This window comes from Malurus melanocephalus, unplaced genomic scaffold (assembly GCF_030028575.1).
Source record: "Malurus melanocephalus ecotype Western Australia unplaced genomic scaffold, MMel_1.1 scaffold_93, whole genome shotgun sequence".
In the NCBI taxonomy this organism is placed as follows: Eukaryota; Metazoa; Chordata; class Aves; order Passeriformes; family Maluridae; genus Malurus; species Malurus melanocephalus.
In genome coordinates this window covers 1,395,907-1,415,119 of record NW_026623325.1, presented here as the reverse complement: position 1 = coordinate 1,415,119, position 19,213 = coordinate 1,395,907, and the positions used below count along the sequence as shown (strand labels likewise).

General features: G+C 37.7%; 1 protein-coding gene across 2 annotated transcripts in view; it reads left to right on the top strand.

Annotated features, from left to right (window-relative positions):
* XPO4 (exportin 4) overlaps positions 1 to 18,449 on the top strand; it is a 75,368-nt gene extending 56,919 nt beyond the window's left edge. For both annotated transcript variants that reach the window (XM_057368514.1, XM_057368513.1), the window contains 11 exons: positions 774 to 951; positions 2,399 to 2,558; positions 4,204 to 4,373; positions 5,324 to 5,498; positions 6,572 to 6,865; positions 7,779 to 7,959; positions 9,454 to 9,572; positions 10,466 to 10,596; positions 11,366 to 11,483; positions 12,726 to 12,818; positions 16,657 to 18,449. In XM_057368514.1, the coding sequence (XP_057224497.1) occupies positions 774 to 951; positions 2,399 to 2,558; positions 4,204 to 4,373; positions 5,324 to 5,498; positions 6,572 to 6,865; positions 7,779 to 7,959; positions 9,454 to 9,572; positions 10,466 to 10,596; positions 11,366 to 11,483; positions 12,726 to 12,818; positions 16,657 to 16,854 (1,817 nt within the window). In that variant the 3' untranslated portion in view covers positions 16,855 to 18,449. The remainder of the gene's footprint in view (positions 1 to 773; positions 952 to 2,398; positions 2,559 to 4,203; positions 4,374 to 5,323; positions 5,499 to 6,571; positions 6,866 to 7,778; positions 7,960 to 9,453; positions 9,573 to 10,465; positions 10,597 to 11,365; positions 11,484 to 12,725; positions 12,819 to 16,656) is intronic.
* Positions 18,450 to 19,213: the final 764 nt, after the last annotated feature.

Genomic DNA, 19,213 nt, shown 5'->3' with positions numbered 1-19,213 from the left:
TAGAGGGAAATATTTTACTTAGGATTACAAATATGTAGATAATAACAGCTAAGTCTGTACTTTGCTAGGAGAAATGTATAATATAGGAAATACTTCGTGGGATTTTTTTTAAGATCTGATGTTTTAGTTACTCTCAGATGTTAGCATGAGTGTGTTTATAATATTTTTCTAACACTGTGAGATGGAGGTTGTAGCTCACAGATGGTTATGAGATCATGTATTGAAAACTACAACTAAAGCTGGAATTAGTATTATCTAGATACCAGAGTATTGTGTGAAAACCCATGCTTCACCTGATCTGCACTTGCTAAGCAAGGAAAACTGTTATAGCATGTGTACTTGAGGTCTGAAAGGCTCTAACAGATTTGAGATGTTAGCAAAACAGAAGTTCCAAATGATGGACTCAGTGGGCAAGCTGTAAAATCAATGCTTTTTTACCAAATAGCAGAAGAAGAAAAACATTTGTCCCTCCCCCAAGTAGATGAATTGACTGTAGCACTTYTACATGAAGCAAAACTGTCTCTTTATTGATGTTTCAATTGGTGGTTTCTTTTTCCAGTCTTGGTTTCTTGTCACTCTCGKTTTTTCTCTACTGAATGGCTGTAAGGATTCTCAAGTCAACTYGTGTGTATTTAAGCAGTGTTAGTCAGGGTTTGTACAAACATTTGATTCTGGTGTGATGTCTGCAGCTAAGCCTATGGATTTTCTAATTGGAAAGCCATAAGTTAACCTAGGGTAGAAAGTTGTGATCATTCTTTCTTTTTTAATATAAGGCTACCTCTTGGCTAATGATACTCAGGGAGAGACTCCGCTAATACCTCCAGAAGTAATGGAATATTCCATTAAACATTCAGCTGAGGTTGACATYAATACCACACTTCAGATTCTGGGATCTCCAGGAGAAAAGGCCTCTTCCATCCCAGGGTACAACAGAACTGATTCTGTAATTAGGTAAGGATGCACCTTGTACTATTAAGTGTGTTAAATGCTTTTTCAGAGGAAAAAAAAACAAACCTGAGAATGTGAGTGGACTTCTGTGAATGTGAAAAGTGAGCAATATGTAAACACTGGACACTGAAAAGGAAGATYGACCTAATAGTCTTAACACAGGTCATGAGCCAAAGTCTTGGAAATAAACAGAAATGTTTTTTATATTTCTACTGAAAACCCATCTTTGATCTTTTTGTTACAGAAAATCCTTTAAATTACTTAAGTAAAAACAGTTGGCAGATCAAAATCTTTAGATAATGTATACTTTAAAATTAATTCAGCACACGTACAACTTAAGCAAATGCTTTCCAGAGCATGAGTGAGCTTCTCTACTTATAACAAGAGTTACTGCCCAAGCTTGGAAGTAGCAGCAAAATTGATTATCAGGGCATGAGGAATTGTTGTCAGTTACACACACACATCACTGTCAGCCAACAAAAGAAGCAGGAGAGATTTCACTTCTCTTTTTGCAAGAAGCCTGGTGCTCACAGAGGACTCCTCAGTTTGAATCCTCACACTTCAGRAGATTGATTCCATTCTTAGCTGGCATGGAGGAAGATCTTCACCCAAGATTAGTTGTTGCACACTTAAAAGTTGTCTTCTGGGAAGAAGGTAGAAAAAGTGGGTCTTCATTAGCAATGATGTATGTGCCTTTTGTTTAGAAGYTTGACTATTGCTCATTTATACTATYGGCCRCTTCAAGAAGTGGYCAGCAAACAGGTGCAAATTCTTGATGCAGTGTTTTGTGTGGTGGTGGGAATAAAACCAGATGTACATAAGGAGAGATTTGAGGCCTTCTGGCAATAACTCTGAATGTCTTCAAGAAATAGGCCACTGTCAGCTCCTAAATTTCCTGTGTATTGTGACACTCCTACTAAATTTGACAGACTACAAAAGCTAGTRTTTAATGCAGTTTTATGGACTGATCTTATTAATGAAATCACCTGGTAATTTACTATTTCAGACTATTTCCCTGCAGTAATGAAATAGAGAAAAATAACTCCTCATTTCCATATTTGTTTTTTTGGTATGTGTCACACTGCAAACACTGTACAATTAGAACCCAATTGGCCACTAAATGTTATGGTGCAAGGAGGGAAAAAGCAGGTTTTCAAAAAAGCTTTTCATACTACTCCCAGGCAGACCATTTGTCACAATGCTTGTGAGGATTCTTTGTTGTGGTAATCTTACTTTATGGAGGATGTTTGCCAGTCTATCCTGTATTTTTCTCTCTCTCCTGACATTTCAAAACCAATAATTTCAGGTGCTTTTTACTTGATTAGAGTTGACATGTTTTGTATTATCCTGATCCTTCTGTCATATTTTGTGAAAAACGAAAGTGKTTTTGGTAGCTGCATTGCTTCTCCAAAAGCTGCTGTCACATCCTCATTGTATTTTAAATCTTCAGGTTGTTATCTGCTATTTTAAGAGTGTCAGAAGTAGAATCTAGAGCAATAAGGGCAAATCTCACACACCTCCTGAGCCCTCAGATGGGCAAAGATATTGTATGGTTTCTCAAGCGCTGGGCAAAGACTTACCTCCTAGTAGATGAAAAGTTGTATGATCAGGTAAGGATATAAATTTTATGAATTAATTTGTGAGTATTAGCAATGATATTATCCTGTACATGTCAGTGTAGCTATTTAAAAGTGCAACGCCAAAGTATTTTCAGTGTTAAATGGGTTGTGATTGTTTCAGAATTTGTTTGAAAGTTGATGTTTTCTTCCATTTGCTAATTAGAAATATAAGTTGTTAGGGGACTCTTCTTGTACATTGTGCTGTAAATGTGATATTTATTTTTTTTTGGCAGCCATTGCCATATCAGAATAACATAGTGCTCCTGGGCTGTGTAGTGAGTTGAAACTCACTGACTGCAGTGATGTTATAAATTGTCACTGTCCATCAGATTTTACATTTCATCTCTAATACAATGATTGCTCTTGGTGGATGGTTTAGTGAGTAACCTCGTCATGATTCTGAGTTACATATTTAACCCCATCACAAGATAGTATACATAAGCTAATGTCATGCCACTTTCTCTTCTCATTCTCATTGTATATATCATGATTTCAACACTGTGTTCTTTGTAAAGGGCAACTTCTTACCGTGCTTGGACAGCACTAATTGTGATTAGAACTTGATCCTGATTTTGCTTATCAAACTAACTGTAATCCAGCTAGCTCACAGAGGCCAGTCATCCTGAGGAGGCCCTGTTAGCTCTAATTTTTGAGAAGTCTCCTCCTTCTCCCCTTTATTTCCATTATTGAAGCAACTAAGAATACTAACGCTTCAGGAGGCCTCTCCTTAATATCAGTAAGGATCACATGGACTTGTAAATATTTGTAGTTACATTATTCTGCGCATACATATAGCACAGCTCAGAATTCGTAAAGGTACCAGTGGAGGAAGAATTGGAGATCATGTTAGAAGGAGATCCACGTGAAAAACAATGTGAGGAAACAAAACAGAATGGCCAGGAAATGCRCACATTTAGTTTGTGCTGACATGTGAAAGTGACTGAAACCTCTATTTAAACTTTATGCTCAGTCATGTATATATCATGAGTTTTGAAGGTAAAAGTGTTAGTGGTGTGCTGACAGAAAGCCCCTCCATAATTACTGCAAAGTCTTTGGATTTCATACTTAAGAAACTTTCTTTAAGGATAAAAAACCAGGCAATTTCAAAGAAGCATATTTTAATATGCCAGGACCAGAGTGTGATATCTTTATTAAAAGATGTGTAGATTGAAAGAACCATCTACAGAAAGTAGGTGCAGAAAAATTGAGGTGAAAATTAATTTTTACAAGATTCTATCTAGATCAAGAACTAGGTTAATTTCTAATAATTTTTACCACTGACTTTTGAGGAATTAAGTCTTAAATTCATGGAAACACTTTTGGGAGGTGATTTTGGGATCTTTTACTTATTAAAGCTTTTGAACTTCCATTGGCTTTAAAAGCTAGTCATACTGAAACCTGATTTTGTAATGAGATTTAAGCTTTCCTTTGTTGTAGATGTTGTGCTTAAAATCACAAGATAAATTTGGCAAAGATTTTTCTATTGCAGGTATTCTTTGCCTTTGTCTATGTAACACTTGTGTAATTTAAGTAGGAAAGAAGTGACAGCCTGAAAAGAATTTGCTGACAATGATTGCCATACGCTTTGGGGTTTTGGCTTCTGTAAAACTTACTCATTTTAATGCTTTTCTTATAGATAAGTCTGCCATTTAGTACAGCATTTGGTGCTGATACAGAGGGTTCCCAATGGATTGTGGGTTACCTTTTAGAAAAAGTGATCAGTAACCTGGCAGTATGGAGTTCAGAGCAGGACCTTGCAAATGATACTGTACAACTGCTAGTAACATTAGTGGAAAGGAGAGAGCGGTAAGTTGCTATACCTCTGGAAGTCAGAAAGTTTCTTTTGCTTCCTTTAAACTTTTTTGGCCAAAGTAATCCAGATGTAGGGTGCTTCATATTCATGTCTCTGTAAGTCAAATTACTTTAGTAACATACTATAACTGAAAAAACACAATAAACTTGCCTGACAAGCTGAGTAGTGAGACCTGTATTTGACAAAATATCACCTAATTTTTATTACTGTTTAGAAGTGCATTCTCCTTCCCTTACTTTTGTGCCTCACTCTTAAACAGTGAGAAAGGAAAACTCTCCTGGTCTCCACTCTTATTGCAAGGATTTTTGTGTTGCTCTTAATTTTTGTTGAATGAGAGTTCAGATACTGGCTAAGCCAGTAGAAAATGTGTTTTGTAAACCTTACTTTTTTTAAAATACAGGATTTTGTGGATTCAGACAAATTTCAAGAAGTTTTCTTTGGTATTCCAAACTGTGAGGCTAGAAATTCTTGAATGTTTTATTTCTGTCAGCTGACATGAAATTATACAGGCAATCATACATACAATCATATATTCACAGAGAGACTGTTCTGAAGTTTGAGGGTTTTAAATGTTTGAGGAGTCTTCTTTTTCAAAAAACATTAAACCCCACAGTAGCTAGTTTTGGAATAATTGCTTATTTTATTATGATGTAATGAGACTAAGCTTTTAATCCATGCAGTATGTCCATTAACTCTGTCTGTATGTGTGTAAAACTAAAGCACTTCCCTGCTTTTCTCCTGTATGAATTGATCTATTTACAGAGTACATATTTTAGAAATCTGAGAGCTAGTAAGATGAAAATCAAAAGGCGATTTAGCCTCAAAATAAAGGAATTTTTTAAAAATAGCAACAAAAAAACTTCTGTCAGCTGCTAGAAACCTGATGTGCTCGATTCATACAATTTTGTGAAGTCTTTAATGAGGTTGTTTTTCCCTCTTTTAGGGCAAACTTAGTTATTCAATGTGAAAACTGGTGGAATTTAGCTAAACAGTTTGCAAGGCGAAGCCCTCCTCTGCACTATTTGTCTAGTTCTGTTCAGAGAACATTAATGAAAGCTTTAGTTCTAGGAGGTTTTGCTCATATGGATACAGAAACAAAGCAACAATACTGGACAGAGGTAAGCTATTTTGATACTTCTACTACCTCCATTTAAGCAAGCAGTACAACAAGTTAGTTCAGGGAATTTTACAGTGGCACAAAATCAATTTGTGTAACATATTTTGATATTTAATAGTGATGATTTTTTAAATTATTCTCTCTTTGATGGTCAATAATTGTATCTAAAATATCTCAAACTTAAGAGAAACCACTAACAATTTATTGGAGGGTTTGTGAAGCAGACAGTAGAGTAATATGTTTGAAAAAGACTACTATAGAAGATTAAAAATTTCCCCTGCACTGGGACATTTTTTCCTTCATTTTAATTTTGTGGTGTTATGATTATTCAATTATTACTTAATAATAATGACTAAGTAAAAAGCTGATGTAGAACATAATGAAGAGTCTTGACCACMTCTTTGTGCCTCTATTAAAGCTCAGATATTTAATACCAGAAAGACTGGTGCTAGAATGTAGATGAAATAGCATCAGGAAGCACAACATGACTTTGTAAAGCATTGACCTTCAGAGAAGAACTTGCATTTATTTGAAGAGCTACAAAATTAATGATTTAAAGTAAGACTGTAATGAATTGGAAGTAATTGGGAGAAAACATTTATCTATTTTTATGGAAGTTTGTAAATTGGTTCCAAATGCAGATGATGACAAAAATTATTCCACTATTGARAATCATAATATGGCAAAGATAACTGTGGGCATTAATGTTAACAGTTTCATTAATGAAACATAACCATTTTTTCACCTAATGCTGGATTTGAAGAGAATTGAATGCTTTGAGCTAGAGAAAGTCTTTGTCATTTGTTAAACACTACAAAATAACTTAGAATTTTTATGGAGGTGCTCATTTTGGAAGCCATCTTCAGGCCGTGATGGACAATGAGAAGCACTACTCACTACCATTTGTGCTTACATAAATGTGACAGACAATAACATAACCGAGCCATTGGAAACTGGAAGTGATTGATTCTTGTACTGCCATGCCAAAAGCAAAGGGTTTGCTAAATTATTTAAGTCTCACATCTCATATAATAGTATGTTTATCTTAATGTGACTCTTTTGAAAAATTTCAAGGTTCTTCAGCCACTTCAGCAGCGATTCTTGAATGTGATAAACCAAGAAAACTTTCAGCAGATCTGTCAGGAAGAGGAAGTAAAACAAGAAATCACTGCTACATTAGAAGCACTCTGTGGCATTGCTGAGGCTACCCAGATTGATAATGTAGCAATTCTCTTCAATTTCCTAATGGACTTCCTTAATAATTGCATTGGATTAATGGAAGTATATAAAAACACACCAGAGACTGTTAATCTCATAATAGAAGTCTTTGTTGAAGTTGCACATAAACAAATTTGCTATCTTGGAGAGGTAAATACAACCAGAAGGGGGAAGGAGGGGGCAGAGTGTGTTTGTGTGCACGTGCATGTGTGTAAATGTGTGTACAGTGCTATTCCTTAAATAAAATAAAAAGTACTGTTTTTTTTTTTTAATAGAGAGAAAGAAAAGCTATATGGACACATCAGTTAAGGAGTTCCTTTGTTTTAAAACATACACTTGCAAAGATTAAAAGTAGGACATTTAGACCGTTTTTTTACCAACAAATTTAACCACCGTTCATCACTAGTCTAACTCCATGCATGGGTAGCAGAAGAGGACAGACCATGCTGAGTACTTTTTTATAACAATATCAAACTTCTCTGAAGTCTAGTCCGGGAGAATTGTAGCACTGTTTTATGCGGCACATGCATACATAGACACTGCCTTGGTCCTAGACAAGGAATTAATAGATACCAGGAAGTTAACAGTTAAAATTTTGAGCTTGTGCAGTGCACTTACATCTTTGCACTGTTGGCTAATTTTGTTTTCTCATCTGGAAGAGTTCCTGCCTTTCTAAACTGGCTATGCACAGTGTATTGTGGCTCCAAACTTCTATAAGTAAAGTGCATCCCCAGGGGATTTTGTTGGTAATGTAGTTTGTGAGATTAGTGAGATGTATCAGTGTGTCCCAAGCCTCTCTTGCCTGGATTATTTTTAAGACTGAGGAATCAAAAAAAGTAATGCTTTGCTCTTTAAATCAGTAGCACATCAATATATGGCTGTAAGTGTTCTTGTTGTCTAAGGTGGCTGTTTCCTTGATGATTTTGTGTACGATTGGTACAAAAGTAGTCATATACTGAAATTGCCATCTTGAAGTGTTGACTGCCRAGTAATGCCACCTTAAAACAAAGTGTGTCACTTATAGCATATGGAAGTTTTCTTACTATGTAACATTGTTTTGTAGGCCAAAGCCATGAACTTGTATGAGGCCTGCCTAACTCTGCTCCAGGTGTATTCCAAGAATAATCTAGGTCGACAACGGATAGATGTTACAGCAGAAGAAGACCAGTACCAGGATCTCCTCCTTATTATGGAGCTTCTCACAAATCTTCTGTCAAAAGAATTCATAGATTTCAGTGATACAGGTATTAGGGAATTGGTAATTGATGAACCACAAGTTGTCTTCTAAAGTATAAGAACCATTTTGGGGCTTGTCTATATAAAGTGAAAGCTGAAGTTTACGCTTGGCTAGATCAGGATGTGGAAATTCTATTCAATGTAGCAAAGGAAGGACTTTTTACAATATTCTAACATCTGAAATTATTATTGCTGTCATAAAAGAAATAAGGCATGTATGAAACAGGTTGAAATCTGAAAGTTGCTAGTCATCTTAACATGTTGTACCAGCAGGTGTATAACAAAAAGTACATAGAAAAGTTTGTGTTATAAAGTAGTGCAAGAGGGCAGTAGTAGACTTGTAGTACAGGATTCAACTTCTGTGAATGTTGAGCTCATTAAAATTCCATCATGTGAGGGTCTTCTGTATTCCTCTTTCACAGAACATGGTTTGTAGGTGTAGTTAAGGGTTCCTTCTTGTGTCCCARTCTGTTACTTTCTTACATGTATGTGCCACTTGAAATTGCAGTTGTCCTGAGCATGTTCTGCCAGTTAGCCATGGTACATCGCTTTTGAATAAGCCAAAATACAATTGCATGGTTCATATTTCACCATGTTCTGTACGCTTTGCTCATGTAACAACCCAGACAGATTGAGTTTGCTACCAAGTATGCTTTGATATTCATTGCTTTTCTGAGGTACATCTTGAAAGAAAGAACCTTGTACTCCAGAATTCAATACATCATTTTATTTTTTCATCATGCATGTACAACACAAGTACAGAACCAGATTTASAGTTTGTTCACTGAATGGATAACCCAATGCTATGTATTTACTTTGAGACCTGGGTTTTAGTTGTGTGTAAAACACTGTAAAATTCTTACCATGAAACTAAGTRATATGAATAAAACCTAGATGCAATGCCCAGAGATCAAATGTACTGCAAGTTTTCTACATATTGCTGCTGACTCAATGCAGGAATCATAAAAGTAAGGCCACTGCCCATTGATGGAGAATGTAGGCCTCAATCTGTAACTAGAGAAAACTTGGCAGCATCCGAACTACAGAAATTTCTATAATGGCTCTCCTAATTTTTTCTCCTTCTGTTTATAAAAGATATTAAAGCGTATGTAAATACAATATATATATATATTAAAAGTATAAAAATGCAGTGATATTTTACTCACTATCTGTTTATGTGTGCAGGCACAAAGCAGCTATTACTACAAACAAATGCAATGTTCTGTAATAAGGGAGCCCTCAGAGTATCTGAAGCGTTCTGGTTTAGCATGCCATCTGGTACAAGTGATTATGAAATGCTTTGTCCTAATGCATATAAATATAGAGTGATGTGACAGCCTCTACTCACTAAGTTTCTATTTTAATACAGTGCCTCATAGTTTTGTTTGGAGAGAGGGGACTAGTCCTATTTTTAAAAATGCCATTATTATAAAGAAATGGGTCTGTTGCTTCAGTATGTTTAATCCTCCTTTTATACAAAGTATTTTTTGTCTTTTGTGCAGATGAAGTATTTAGAGGACATGAGCCTGGGCAAGTTACAAATAGATCTGTATCAGCAGCAGATGTTGTCTTATATGGGGTTAATCTAGTTCTGCCTCTAATGTCACAAGATCTGCTGAAGGTAAGTATATTTTTACACAGAGCTGCTAGAATATGAAAGCTTTATAGGAATGAATTTCCAGAATTCATTCCTAAATGCATTCCATCTCCATAAGTTGCATTTTTTAGATTTTATAAATGCAAATAGCTGTTCCATAGTTCTAGATACTCTTTGTAAAGAAATACTGTAAACTGAAAAAATGTATTTCTGAAGGTCCTAAACAAAACTTCTTTTCTAAAAGCAAGTCTGTGCAGGTCAACAATGAAACCTGAAATGTGGCTCATGGAGCCCTTTTTCTGATAGTATCAGAAATGTAATAAGCATAGTCAGTCACCTTAGTTCAAAGTATTTGTTTTCACAATACAGATGGCTTTTGATTGTATTCATCTGCAACTTGTCAGTAGAACTTGTCAGTAAAATATGAAACAATGGGATGACAGCACTGTGTTTATGTTTTACTTTGAACCAGGGGAACTTCTGAAGGGTGTCTCAGCTTTCTCCTTTTCACATGCCTTCTCATCCGGTAGCACTTACTGAGTGCCAGGGCTGCATCCATTTTAGATCCAGCCAAGATCAGGGATGTACCCTGGCAGCCCCTCAATTGTGCTTTGAATGCTCGTGAGGCTTTTACCCCACAGGATGGGATTTGCTCATGTCGAAGTGAAACTCCTTTAATTTGTATAGAGCAGATATCAGACTGCCACCATCAACTGTTTCTCTTCAGTAATCTTCTTTTATTGTACCACAGTGTCTGTGTTTATATAAAGTTGTAGCCATTCTAATGACTCAAGTTTCCTGCTAAAATTGTCTTTTCTTCAGTGAAAAACCTCAGTCCTGTGTCTTTGTACAGTTGAAAATTATGCCAGAATAGATTTGTGATTGTATCTAAATGTTCCATGTTTTTCTTTTGACAGTTTCCATCCCTATGTAATCAATATTACAAATTAATCACTTTCATATGTGAGATATTCCCTGAGAAAATTCCACAACTTCCAGAGGACCTCTTTAAGAGCCTAATGTACTCACTGGAGTTAGGGATGTCATCGTATCCTTTACAGAGCTTGGGAACATTTAAAAAAAAAATCTAAGTTGCTTTTAGAAGGACCTGTTAAAAATATAATTGATTTTTTTTTTCTTTTTCTATCAATATCTGCTTCAATATTTGTATATAACTATTTGACCCTTACTCTGCTCTCTGGGGATTGACAGTTTCACTGTAGTGTCCTTTGAGATTCCAGCATTAGCTGAATTGCCTCTGACTTGCAGTGCTTGGGTGCAGCCTTTAAGTAGCTTAGCATGTAAGTTTTTTCTGGCAGCCATTCCTGCCTCCTCCATTACTTCATTTCAGAGTGTGTAACTTCATAAGCCTTCAGCTGGTATCCCAAAGCCATTCCTGAATTAGTCTCTCAGCTGGTAATACAAAACATTGTTGCTGTTCTATTGGGCTGGCTCCAGAGCATTTCCTGTCAGGGTGCCAATGTGCTCTCCCTCTCATAATGGGAGTACCATTTTCACTAATCTGTGGCACGTGTCCGAAACAGATGAGCTTGACCATAAGGGACTCTTTCTGAAAATGTTATGTCAGAGAGGGTTATGTTACCTTAGGGCATGTGGCTACTAAAAGAAGATAATGAAGTTAGAAYCCTTTTTTCCCCCATTTACTAGTGTTTTTTAAATTTGTTCTTTTTTTAATTCATAGTGAAAAGAAACCTTGAAACATATAAGCATTTCAGATATTTTCTAGTGTGTCAACTGGTTAGCTTGACCACAATTTATTGAAGTCTGACTTCAAATTCTTTAACACCCATTATCAGAATGAGCTCAGAGGTTTGCCAGCTCTGTCTGGAGGCTGTAACACCATTAGCAGAGCAGTGTGCAAAAGCACAGGAAACAGATTCAACCCTTTTTCTAGCAACGAGGCATTTTCTTAAGGTAAGGCATCTATGTTTCATGTTACTTTGTTTTTTTGCATAAAGGTGGCATCCAGAGGCCAAACAGTGATCATGTCCTGGTTAATCAGGATCACACATATGGTAAGAAAGTCGGTTACCTAAAAAAAAAAGGATGGTATTTTAAGAAGAAAAAGGGCATGAAGAACTGAAGATTTTGGACTAGAGTACAAAAGAGGATGGAGGCATAGAGGGAAGCAATCCTTATTGCCAATAAACGAAAGACCTGAGCTCTTGGAATGCAGTTTATATATCCAKGCACTGCATATGAGCTTTGAACTGATGGACAGTTTTAGCAGTTACTGTGGAAGCTGTGAAAAGTAAGTTTTCAGAATTCCGTGAATTGGAAGCTGGGTAGAGTGCTGAAAGAAAAGACATGAAAAAGAGCATAGCTGGGAACAAGAAAGGAAATGCTGTCATTTATTCAATATATTAAATTAATTACATACYTTCTTAATTCAAAATCACATTCAGTACTTTCCTTTTAGGACCATCCACTTCAATGAATTTTGGAGTAACCTGGTAGCAACCAGGTTCCTACTAACTAGGAAACAAAGTAATTGTGGAACTTATGTGCTTGTCTTGTGATTTTGTGTAGAGTTCAGTTTTACTTAAGACATCTTTTCTTATCAAACTGACATTGAACTTTTCAGGATTTCTTATTAAAAGCTTCCACCAGACAAGCTGAGAGAATGAGAAAATTAAAAATTTTGTCTGTATGTATCTTCTAAGTTAATGTAGCTTTGTGCCTTATTTCTAAATTTCCACTTAAAATTATGACATTACTCTTACTTATGTTTGCAGTTTGACTTTCTGTGAGCTATAAGAGTCTCCAAAAATTGAGGAAAAGTTCCATATTTTATTCCGGAAAAGCAAAGGCTTTTTTTGTTATTTCTCTGGCAAATCTGCTGCTTTTAGAGAAAAATACAAGAGATGCCCTATTTCTCTGAAGAACAGTTGATATAAATCAGCAGCATATTTCAGTGCTTTGAGATGTGAATTTATGTTGTTAAGCCAAGACTTGATTTCTGAAAGAACTTGGCTTCCAAATTACTGGTACCTAAATTAAAAAATAAAAAAAAAAGCGGCAACAAAGCAAACATCAAACCTTGGATGTTCGTAAATACATGTTCATTGTTATTACCTGAAGTGAAGATGACCTTCAGCAGCAAATGTTGGTAAAGTAGAAAGTACTTCCTCAACTACTTTTGTTTTGCAATTTCAGATGGTTTTTGATATGCTGGTACTTCAGAAGCACAATACAGAAATGACAACWGCAGCAGGTGAAGCATTCTACACATTAGTGTGTTTGCATCAGGTATGGCATTCATAAACACCCTGAAGTAATTTATTAAAGGAGAGTGGTTATTTCTTGTGCACCTGGTAAATCATGGAATCATTTGKGTTGGAAGGGGGGACCCTCAGGAGGTCTGCCTGTTTCAGCTGCAGGTATTTGCATTTGTCTTYGTTGAGTTTCATGACTTTCCTGTCAGGTTGTTGCTCCAGCCTGAGTGTCTGTAAATGTCAGTCCTGCCCTTGAATGTGCTGGCTGCACTCTCCAGTTCAGTTACACTCATCTCATGTCTGGTGATGAATTTCCCTTCCACCTCCAGGTCACTGACTAAATATTTAAGGAGAAAGTCCAGATGAGAGCTCTCAGTGCCMCTTGGAATCAGCTTCCAGGTGGAATATGAGCCATTAGTCTCAATCCTTTATAGTCTGATGGTACAGATGTGTTTTTTTACACAAGTAGTAATTTGCCCATTTAGAGAATAAAATTGCAGCTTGATTGCAAGGGTCCAGTATACGATTGCTAAAGACTCACACCAGGCATTCACTGGACTCTTCTTATCCATAGATGGAGTCATTTTGTCAAAGAAGACAGGTTGGTAAAGCATTATTTACCTGGGTAAATCCATACTGGCTGTTCTCAGAATCACAGAATATGCTGAGTTGGAAGGGACCCATGAGGATCAAGTCTCCTGGCCCTACACRGGACCTTCCCCAAGAATCACACCATGTGCCTGAGAGCATTGCCCAAGCACTTCTTGAACTCTGTGGTGCTGTGACCACTTCCCTGGGGAGCCTGTTCCAGTGCCCAACCACCTTCTGRGTGAAGAACCTTTTCCTGATATCCAACCTAAACCTCCCCTGATGCAACTTCAGRCCATTCCCTTGGGTCCTGTGACTTTCACGTGCCCAGGAGTGCTTGCTTCATTATTTTCTTAGTCATTTGAAGATGAWAGAGAACAGCCAGTAATGAATGACATTGACCAGCTTTCTGAACCCTTGGATAGATTCTGTCAGGTCTCATGAACTTGCATGCATCAAGATTTCTCAAGAGATCCCTGGGTTGGTCCTCTTTACTATGCATAGTTCCTTTCTTCCTTGAACTCTGTCTCTAGTCACAAAGGTCTGGAAAAATCTGTCAGTGAAGACCAAGGCAAGAGAAAGCATTATTTCAGGCTTATCGCTTGTCTACTATCATTAAATCATCTATTCCATTCACCAGTAGAACCCATATTTTCCCTGTTCCTTCTTTTACTCTTAAAGTACTGGTAGAAGCTGTGTTTGGTGTCTTTGATGTCCTTTGCTAAATTCAGCTTTAGCAGAACTTCATTTTTCTGTCATTGTTCTTGTCCATATTATGTTCCTTCATTCCTCCTTTCTAGCTGTTCCTGCTTCTATTTCCTGTATTTGTTGCCCTCGTGCTGGAGTTCAATCAGTGCTTAGCTCAATCACTGTCCTCATTGCTTTCCTCAGTATCTGTACAAACCATTCTTGTGCTTGGAAGAGGTTGTCCTTAAAGAACTGTCAGCTCTCTTGAGCTCCTTTTTGTCTTCAGAGCTCACTCCCACAGGATTTCASCCACCAGTCTTGAATAAGGTGACATCTGCTCTCATGATGCCCCGATTCTGTACTTGGCTRCTCTCTTTCCTTGCTTTCCTTGGAATCCTTAACTCCACTATTTAGTGAYATCTGAAAGGATAGCATTAATTACCACATCCCTGACCAGCTCTTACTRGCTGTGAATAGCGGATGCAAATTCACATCCCTGGGTAGCCCATCTGGTATTTGAGCAAATGTTAGAGAGATATTGTCTTTAAGTCTGATCTGGAAACTTCCTCAAGTTGCTTAAAGATGACTYAGTCATCTGAAAGCCCTGTTCTGGGGATTTGTAACAAGATCCCACCATGATGTCATCTTTACTGCTCCTCCTCTGATTATAATCCATAAAAGTTCAACTCGATTGCTACCCACTCTGTAGAAAAAATCTTTAATTTGAGCTGCCTTTTCACRGAAATGTCAATCTTCTGTCCTCTTCTTCCCCAAAGAGCTCTAAAGAGTGTCCCTTGGAACACTCCAGTCATGTCACCTGTCCTACCACATATCAGTGCCTGAAGTGATGTTGCAGCTCCGAACCAGCACATGGAGCTCTAGCTCCTTCTGTTTCCAAAGTTGAACACATTTCTACACAGGCATTTCAGGTTGGCCTCCTTTCACCCTGTTTCATCCTTCCGGATGAACACTTTTAAACCAATCACACTTCCTTGTGTTCTTAGTACTCTTGGTTTCCATCCCTGTACTTATCTACAAGTTGTTATCACCATCCCTCAACATGCCCTTATCCTTCCTGCCAGATTGGTAAGCCTTTAGCAAAGATGGTCCTAAACCACTTTGTCCTATGGATCCTCTCTCTTGTTAGCAGCCCTTATCCCTCAAAGAGGGACTTGTGAACATGTTAGAGAAAAGTGCCCTCTGATACCACCCACAGGTGGCAAATTCTTGCTGTGTCTACCCTCACTCAACCCTTCATGGGTAGAATAGAGGGAACTGCCATTCTGGCTCCTGTATCCTTCACTCTTGCTCCCAACCCTTTGGACTTGCTTCAGGTATGTGCCCTTGGCAGTGTCCTTCTAGTCATGTTAGAAATGTTTCTTTGTCTTTTGTTTCTGTCTAAGTAAGCATGAGAGTGAGTAGCAGTCTCGGTTTGAGACAATGTTTTCAGAGAAAAATGTTACAGAGTAAATGTTTCCTCTGAAGTGAAAAATTTGACGACTTTTTCCCACCAATATGAAACAGATGTTCGGGCAAAAGTGAAGGGAAAAAATAAAAGTAGTTTATTAACAAAACACAGTGCCCACAGGACACAGATAAAAAGTAACTGTTAGATATTTAAAACTCAGGAGCACATGCGGCCCCCTCCTCCTACAAACCGCTCGGCCACATGGTGCGGAGGAAATGGCGGCTCCGTCCCTGGGAAAAAGAAACAAAAGAAAAGAGTCTACACGGCCGCTCCAGTGGCAACCTGGTGGCAACCTGGTGGCAATCCTCACTGTGGATGAAACAGAGGGTTCGGTGTGTTTTTCTGTCACTGGCTTGGCTTCCTCCAGAGTCCAGGATGATACGGAGCTGCCGAATTGCACCAGAAGGAGAATCACAGGAGCCRCAGAGGGAGTCTGTCCAGGGAAAGCGGTTTGCCCAAGCTAACAAACCTGAGCTAGCTACACGGCAACAGTGTAACTCTGCTGTACGCAGCGAGCAAGGACCTCCCACAGCCCCGAGTTCAGCTGCAAAAGCCAACGAGCTGAGCTCCAAAGYGGGCTGAGCTGCAAAAGCAAAAGCCTAACCCAGCCGCCCTTGCCCCTTCCTCTGGGTTGCATTTAAAGGCGCAGRCACCTTTTGGGGCATTACAAGCCAATGAATATAGGAATACAGGATTGGCACAAAATCAACCCAAGACATTAGCAAACTCTTAGAAAGGAGTCTAAGCTCTCTATCCCAGGGGAGGGACCCTAGAAAATGGAGAACCTGTGGGTGGAGATGATTGGTATGGAACGTGGGGCAGGCATCAAGAAAATGAAGTCCCATTTGCAGGAATAAACCTATGCTAAGAAAGAACCAGAAGGCCCTTTGCCTTAAAATTGTCATCTTACTCTGCACTGCAAAGCACTGTACCTTGCTTTGAAGTCTTCTTTARCCTTACTAAAAAACCCAGCCTGGATGAAGGATTTTATCTGGTTTAGAGGTAGGTGRAAGGCTGTGAGGACAGGTGGAAAGGTACTGATGTTTTTCTGTCACAGCCTTTATTCTGGATGTTGTCCTGATGAGAGAAGTTTTATACATTGTATCTTTTTTTAATGTTTGTTTAACAGGCTGAATATTCAGAGTTAGTTGAAACATTGCTATCAACTCAACAAGATCCAGTAATTTATCAGCGGTTAGCGGATGCCTTCAACAAGCTTACTGCAAGCAGCACTCCTCCTACACTGGACCGTAAGCAGAAGATGGCCTTCTTAAAGAGTTTAGAAGAATTTATGGCAAATGTTGGTGGACTTCTCTGTGTAAAATAAACAACAAAACTCTATGCCTAATTTAGACCCTTTCTGCAAAATGCACTGAGAAATGCTGAATGCTGACTAAATCTTGTACCTGTCTCTGGGTTCTTTGCAGCCATCTCAGATTCTAGAGAGCCTGGAAGTTTGAACATAACACCATGGAATAGGAGAGGTCAACTTTGAATCAGCTTCTGCTATTATGTGTTAGCTGCAATCTGTCATTCTTGGGTGTGGAAGAGAATGAACAGAAAATTTGAACTGAATTTTTTTTCCATTTATGCGCAAACAGATATGGGCACAATGAAATAAATGCAGTGCCTTTCCCCCTGCACTGGTTTAAAAGATGAGTGATAGTATAAATATACAGATTTCTACCCAGAAAATCATGTTAGAGTGTGATGCAGATACATATAAAGCTCTAAACAGTTTAGCTGATTTTAAGCTTTATTTTTCCTCTCTTAAAGTTTGAGTTTGTGTTCCAGTGGGGAAGAAAAACCAAATGGTATTTTAACTTGTGTTTAGTTCTGTTTTTCTACATCAATCTGACATTGCAGGTTTAATGCAGTGCAGATTTTTACATTATGTTCTGCTGCCTAAAGTTCAGAGGAAAAAAAAGGTGTATATTTTTGTTCCCCTAAAATGAACTTTAGGAATTGTAGCCATTTCATTGCCTTAATTTAAAAGAAAAAAAATAAAAAAAGCTCATATACTTTAGGTAAGAAATTTAAGGCAAGATTTGACTCTTCAGAGTTGGTTTAGGATGTTGGCACTGAGCAGCTGCATACCTGTTGCAGCCCTTCGTGTTGACTTGTCATTTTGGAATGAGTGTCCAGTGCAAGGTTCATGTGTAGTTTTACTTTCAGTATCTGTTTTGATTCTCACCTGGGTTGCACGCAACTACAATGTATTTCTACACTGAACTGTTTGCTTAAGCAATAACAACCCAGAAGCTGTGAATTACTGGCWAATTTTGTAATGTTGGGGCATTAGCTAAAATAATTATGCTAGCACAGGGGCATCAAACCCTTTTACTCAAGCATCATGTTGTTTGACTCCAGTGGGGAAGGGTAATTGGAAAGTCTAGTGCTGTAGGAGACTTGTTTTTGCTGAATCTGGCCCCATTTCTGCAGAGCTCTCCCAGCTGCTCTGCTCTTGCTTGGTTTTTTATATCAGCACTTTAGCTTTTATCATAGCAGAACATAGTGCCCTGCATATACAGAACCAACAAGGGACAGCAGCACATGAATATGAAAGCAAGGCCTGCTTTGTCTCCTGTCATGAGCCAGAGGAAACGGAAGCAACACAAATGCTGCATGTCTAGTAAAATTATTTTTGTGGAAATATACAGAGGCAGAAGTGGRCCCTTCTGTTTAAGGTTTCTGCTAGATTATGCTGTTGAAAATTTCCCATGTGTTTTTAAAATTTATATAAAAAGTCTGGTATACACCTTTATATGACTATGTATARCTTTGTGTTTGCAATTCTGTGCCATTCTTCAGCTATTCATCTCAAAATTACTCACAATAGCCAGAATCTCACAACAGACACAAATCTCTAATACTGTGCTATAAGTGATCTAAGACTCTTTTTTGTTTGGTTTTTTTTTTTGTTTTTTGGGTTTTTTTTTTTTTTTTTTTTTTTTTTTAATTAAATCCGTAAGTGTCTCAAGCATGGATCCACAAGGCCAAAAATGCCACCTCTTTAGTACACTTTTCTCTTTTAATTAATGAGTAAACTGGGCGAGGGCTGATTTACACATTACAGGGTGACCATAAAACTTCTTCTTCTAAGATTCTTTGCATAGTATTTTAGAACACGGGTATTGCTCTCAATTTTTTCTTGAAACTCTAGTACTTTTCTTTGAAGGACTTCTCAACTGTGCACTTGTGCAAAATATRATGATCCTGGTAGGTCATTCTGTTACAAACTGTTGTGATGGCTGAGTTTTTATTTTTTGAATTGGGATTTGCTATGTTTTTGAAACGGCTTCTGAAGTTTTTCTGAGTTTGTACATTGGATGCAGCAGCAGTTCTAAAACCTCATTTTTTTCAGATGAAGGTCATTGAAGCTTGGGAACATCAGCAGCAGTAGGAGCTGCTAGTTTGTTATGATGTGCTTGGTGTCAGATATCTAGACTGAAGTCTTCAAAGAGATCATAGCAAATACTCYGCTTTTTGGGTCAGACTGAGTAACTGATACACTCAGTCATCCTTTCTTTTATAACTAGCTCTGTCACTCTTGTTTTATTAAGCCTAAAGCTGGCTCACTATTTAAATATATTTATTAACTTCTAAGTATTGAAATCCTCCTGCATATTGTGATGAATGGGAGCATAAATTGAGTTTTGTTCTGGGCAAAGTAATGTTAATACTCA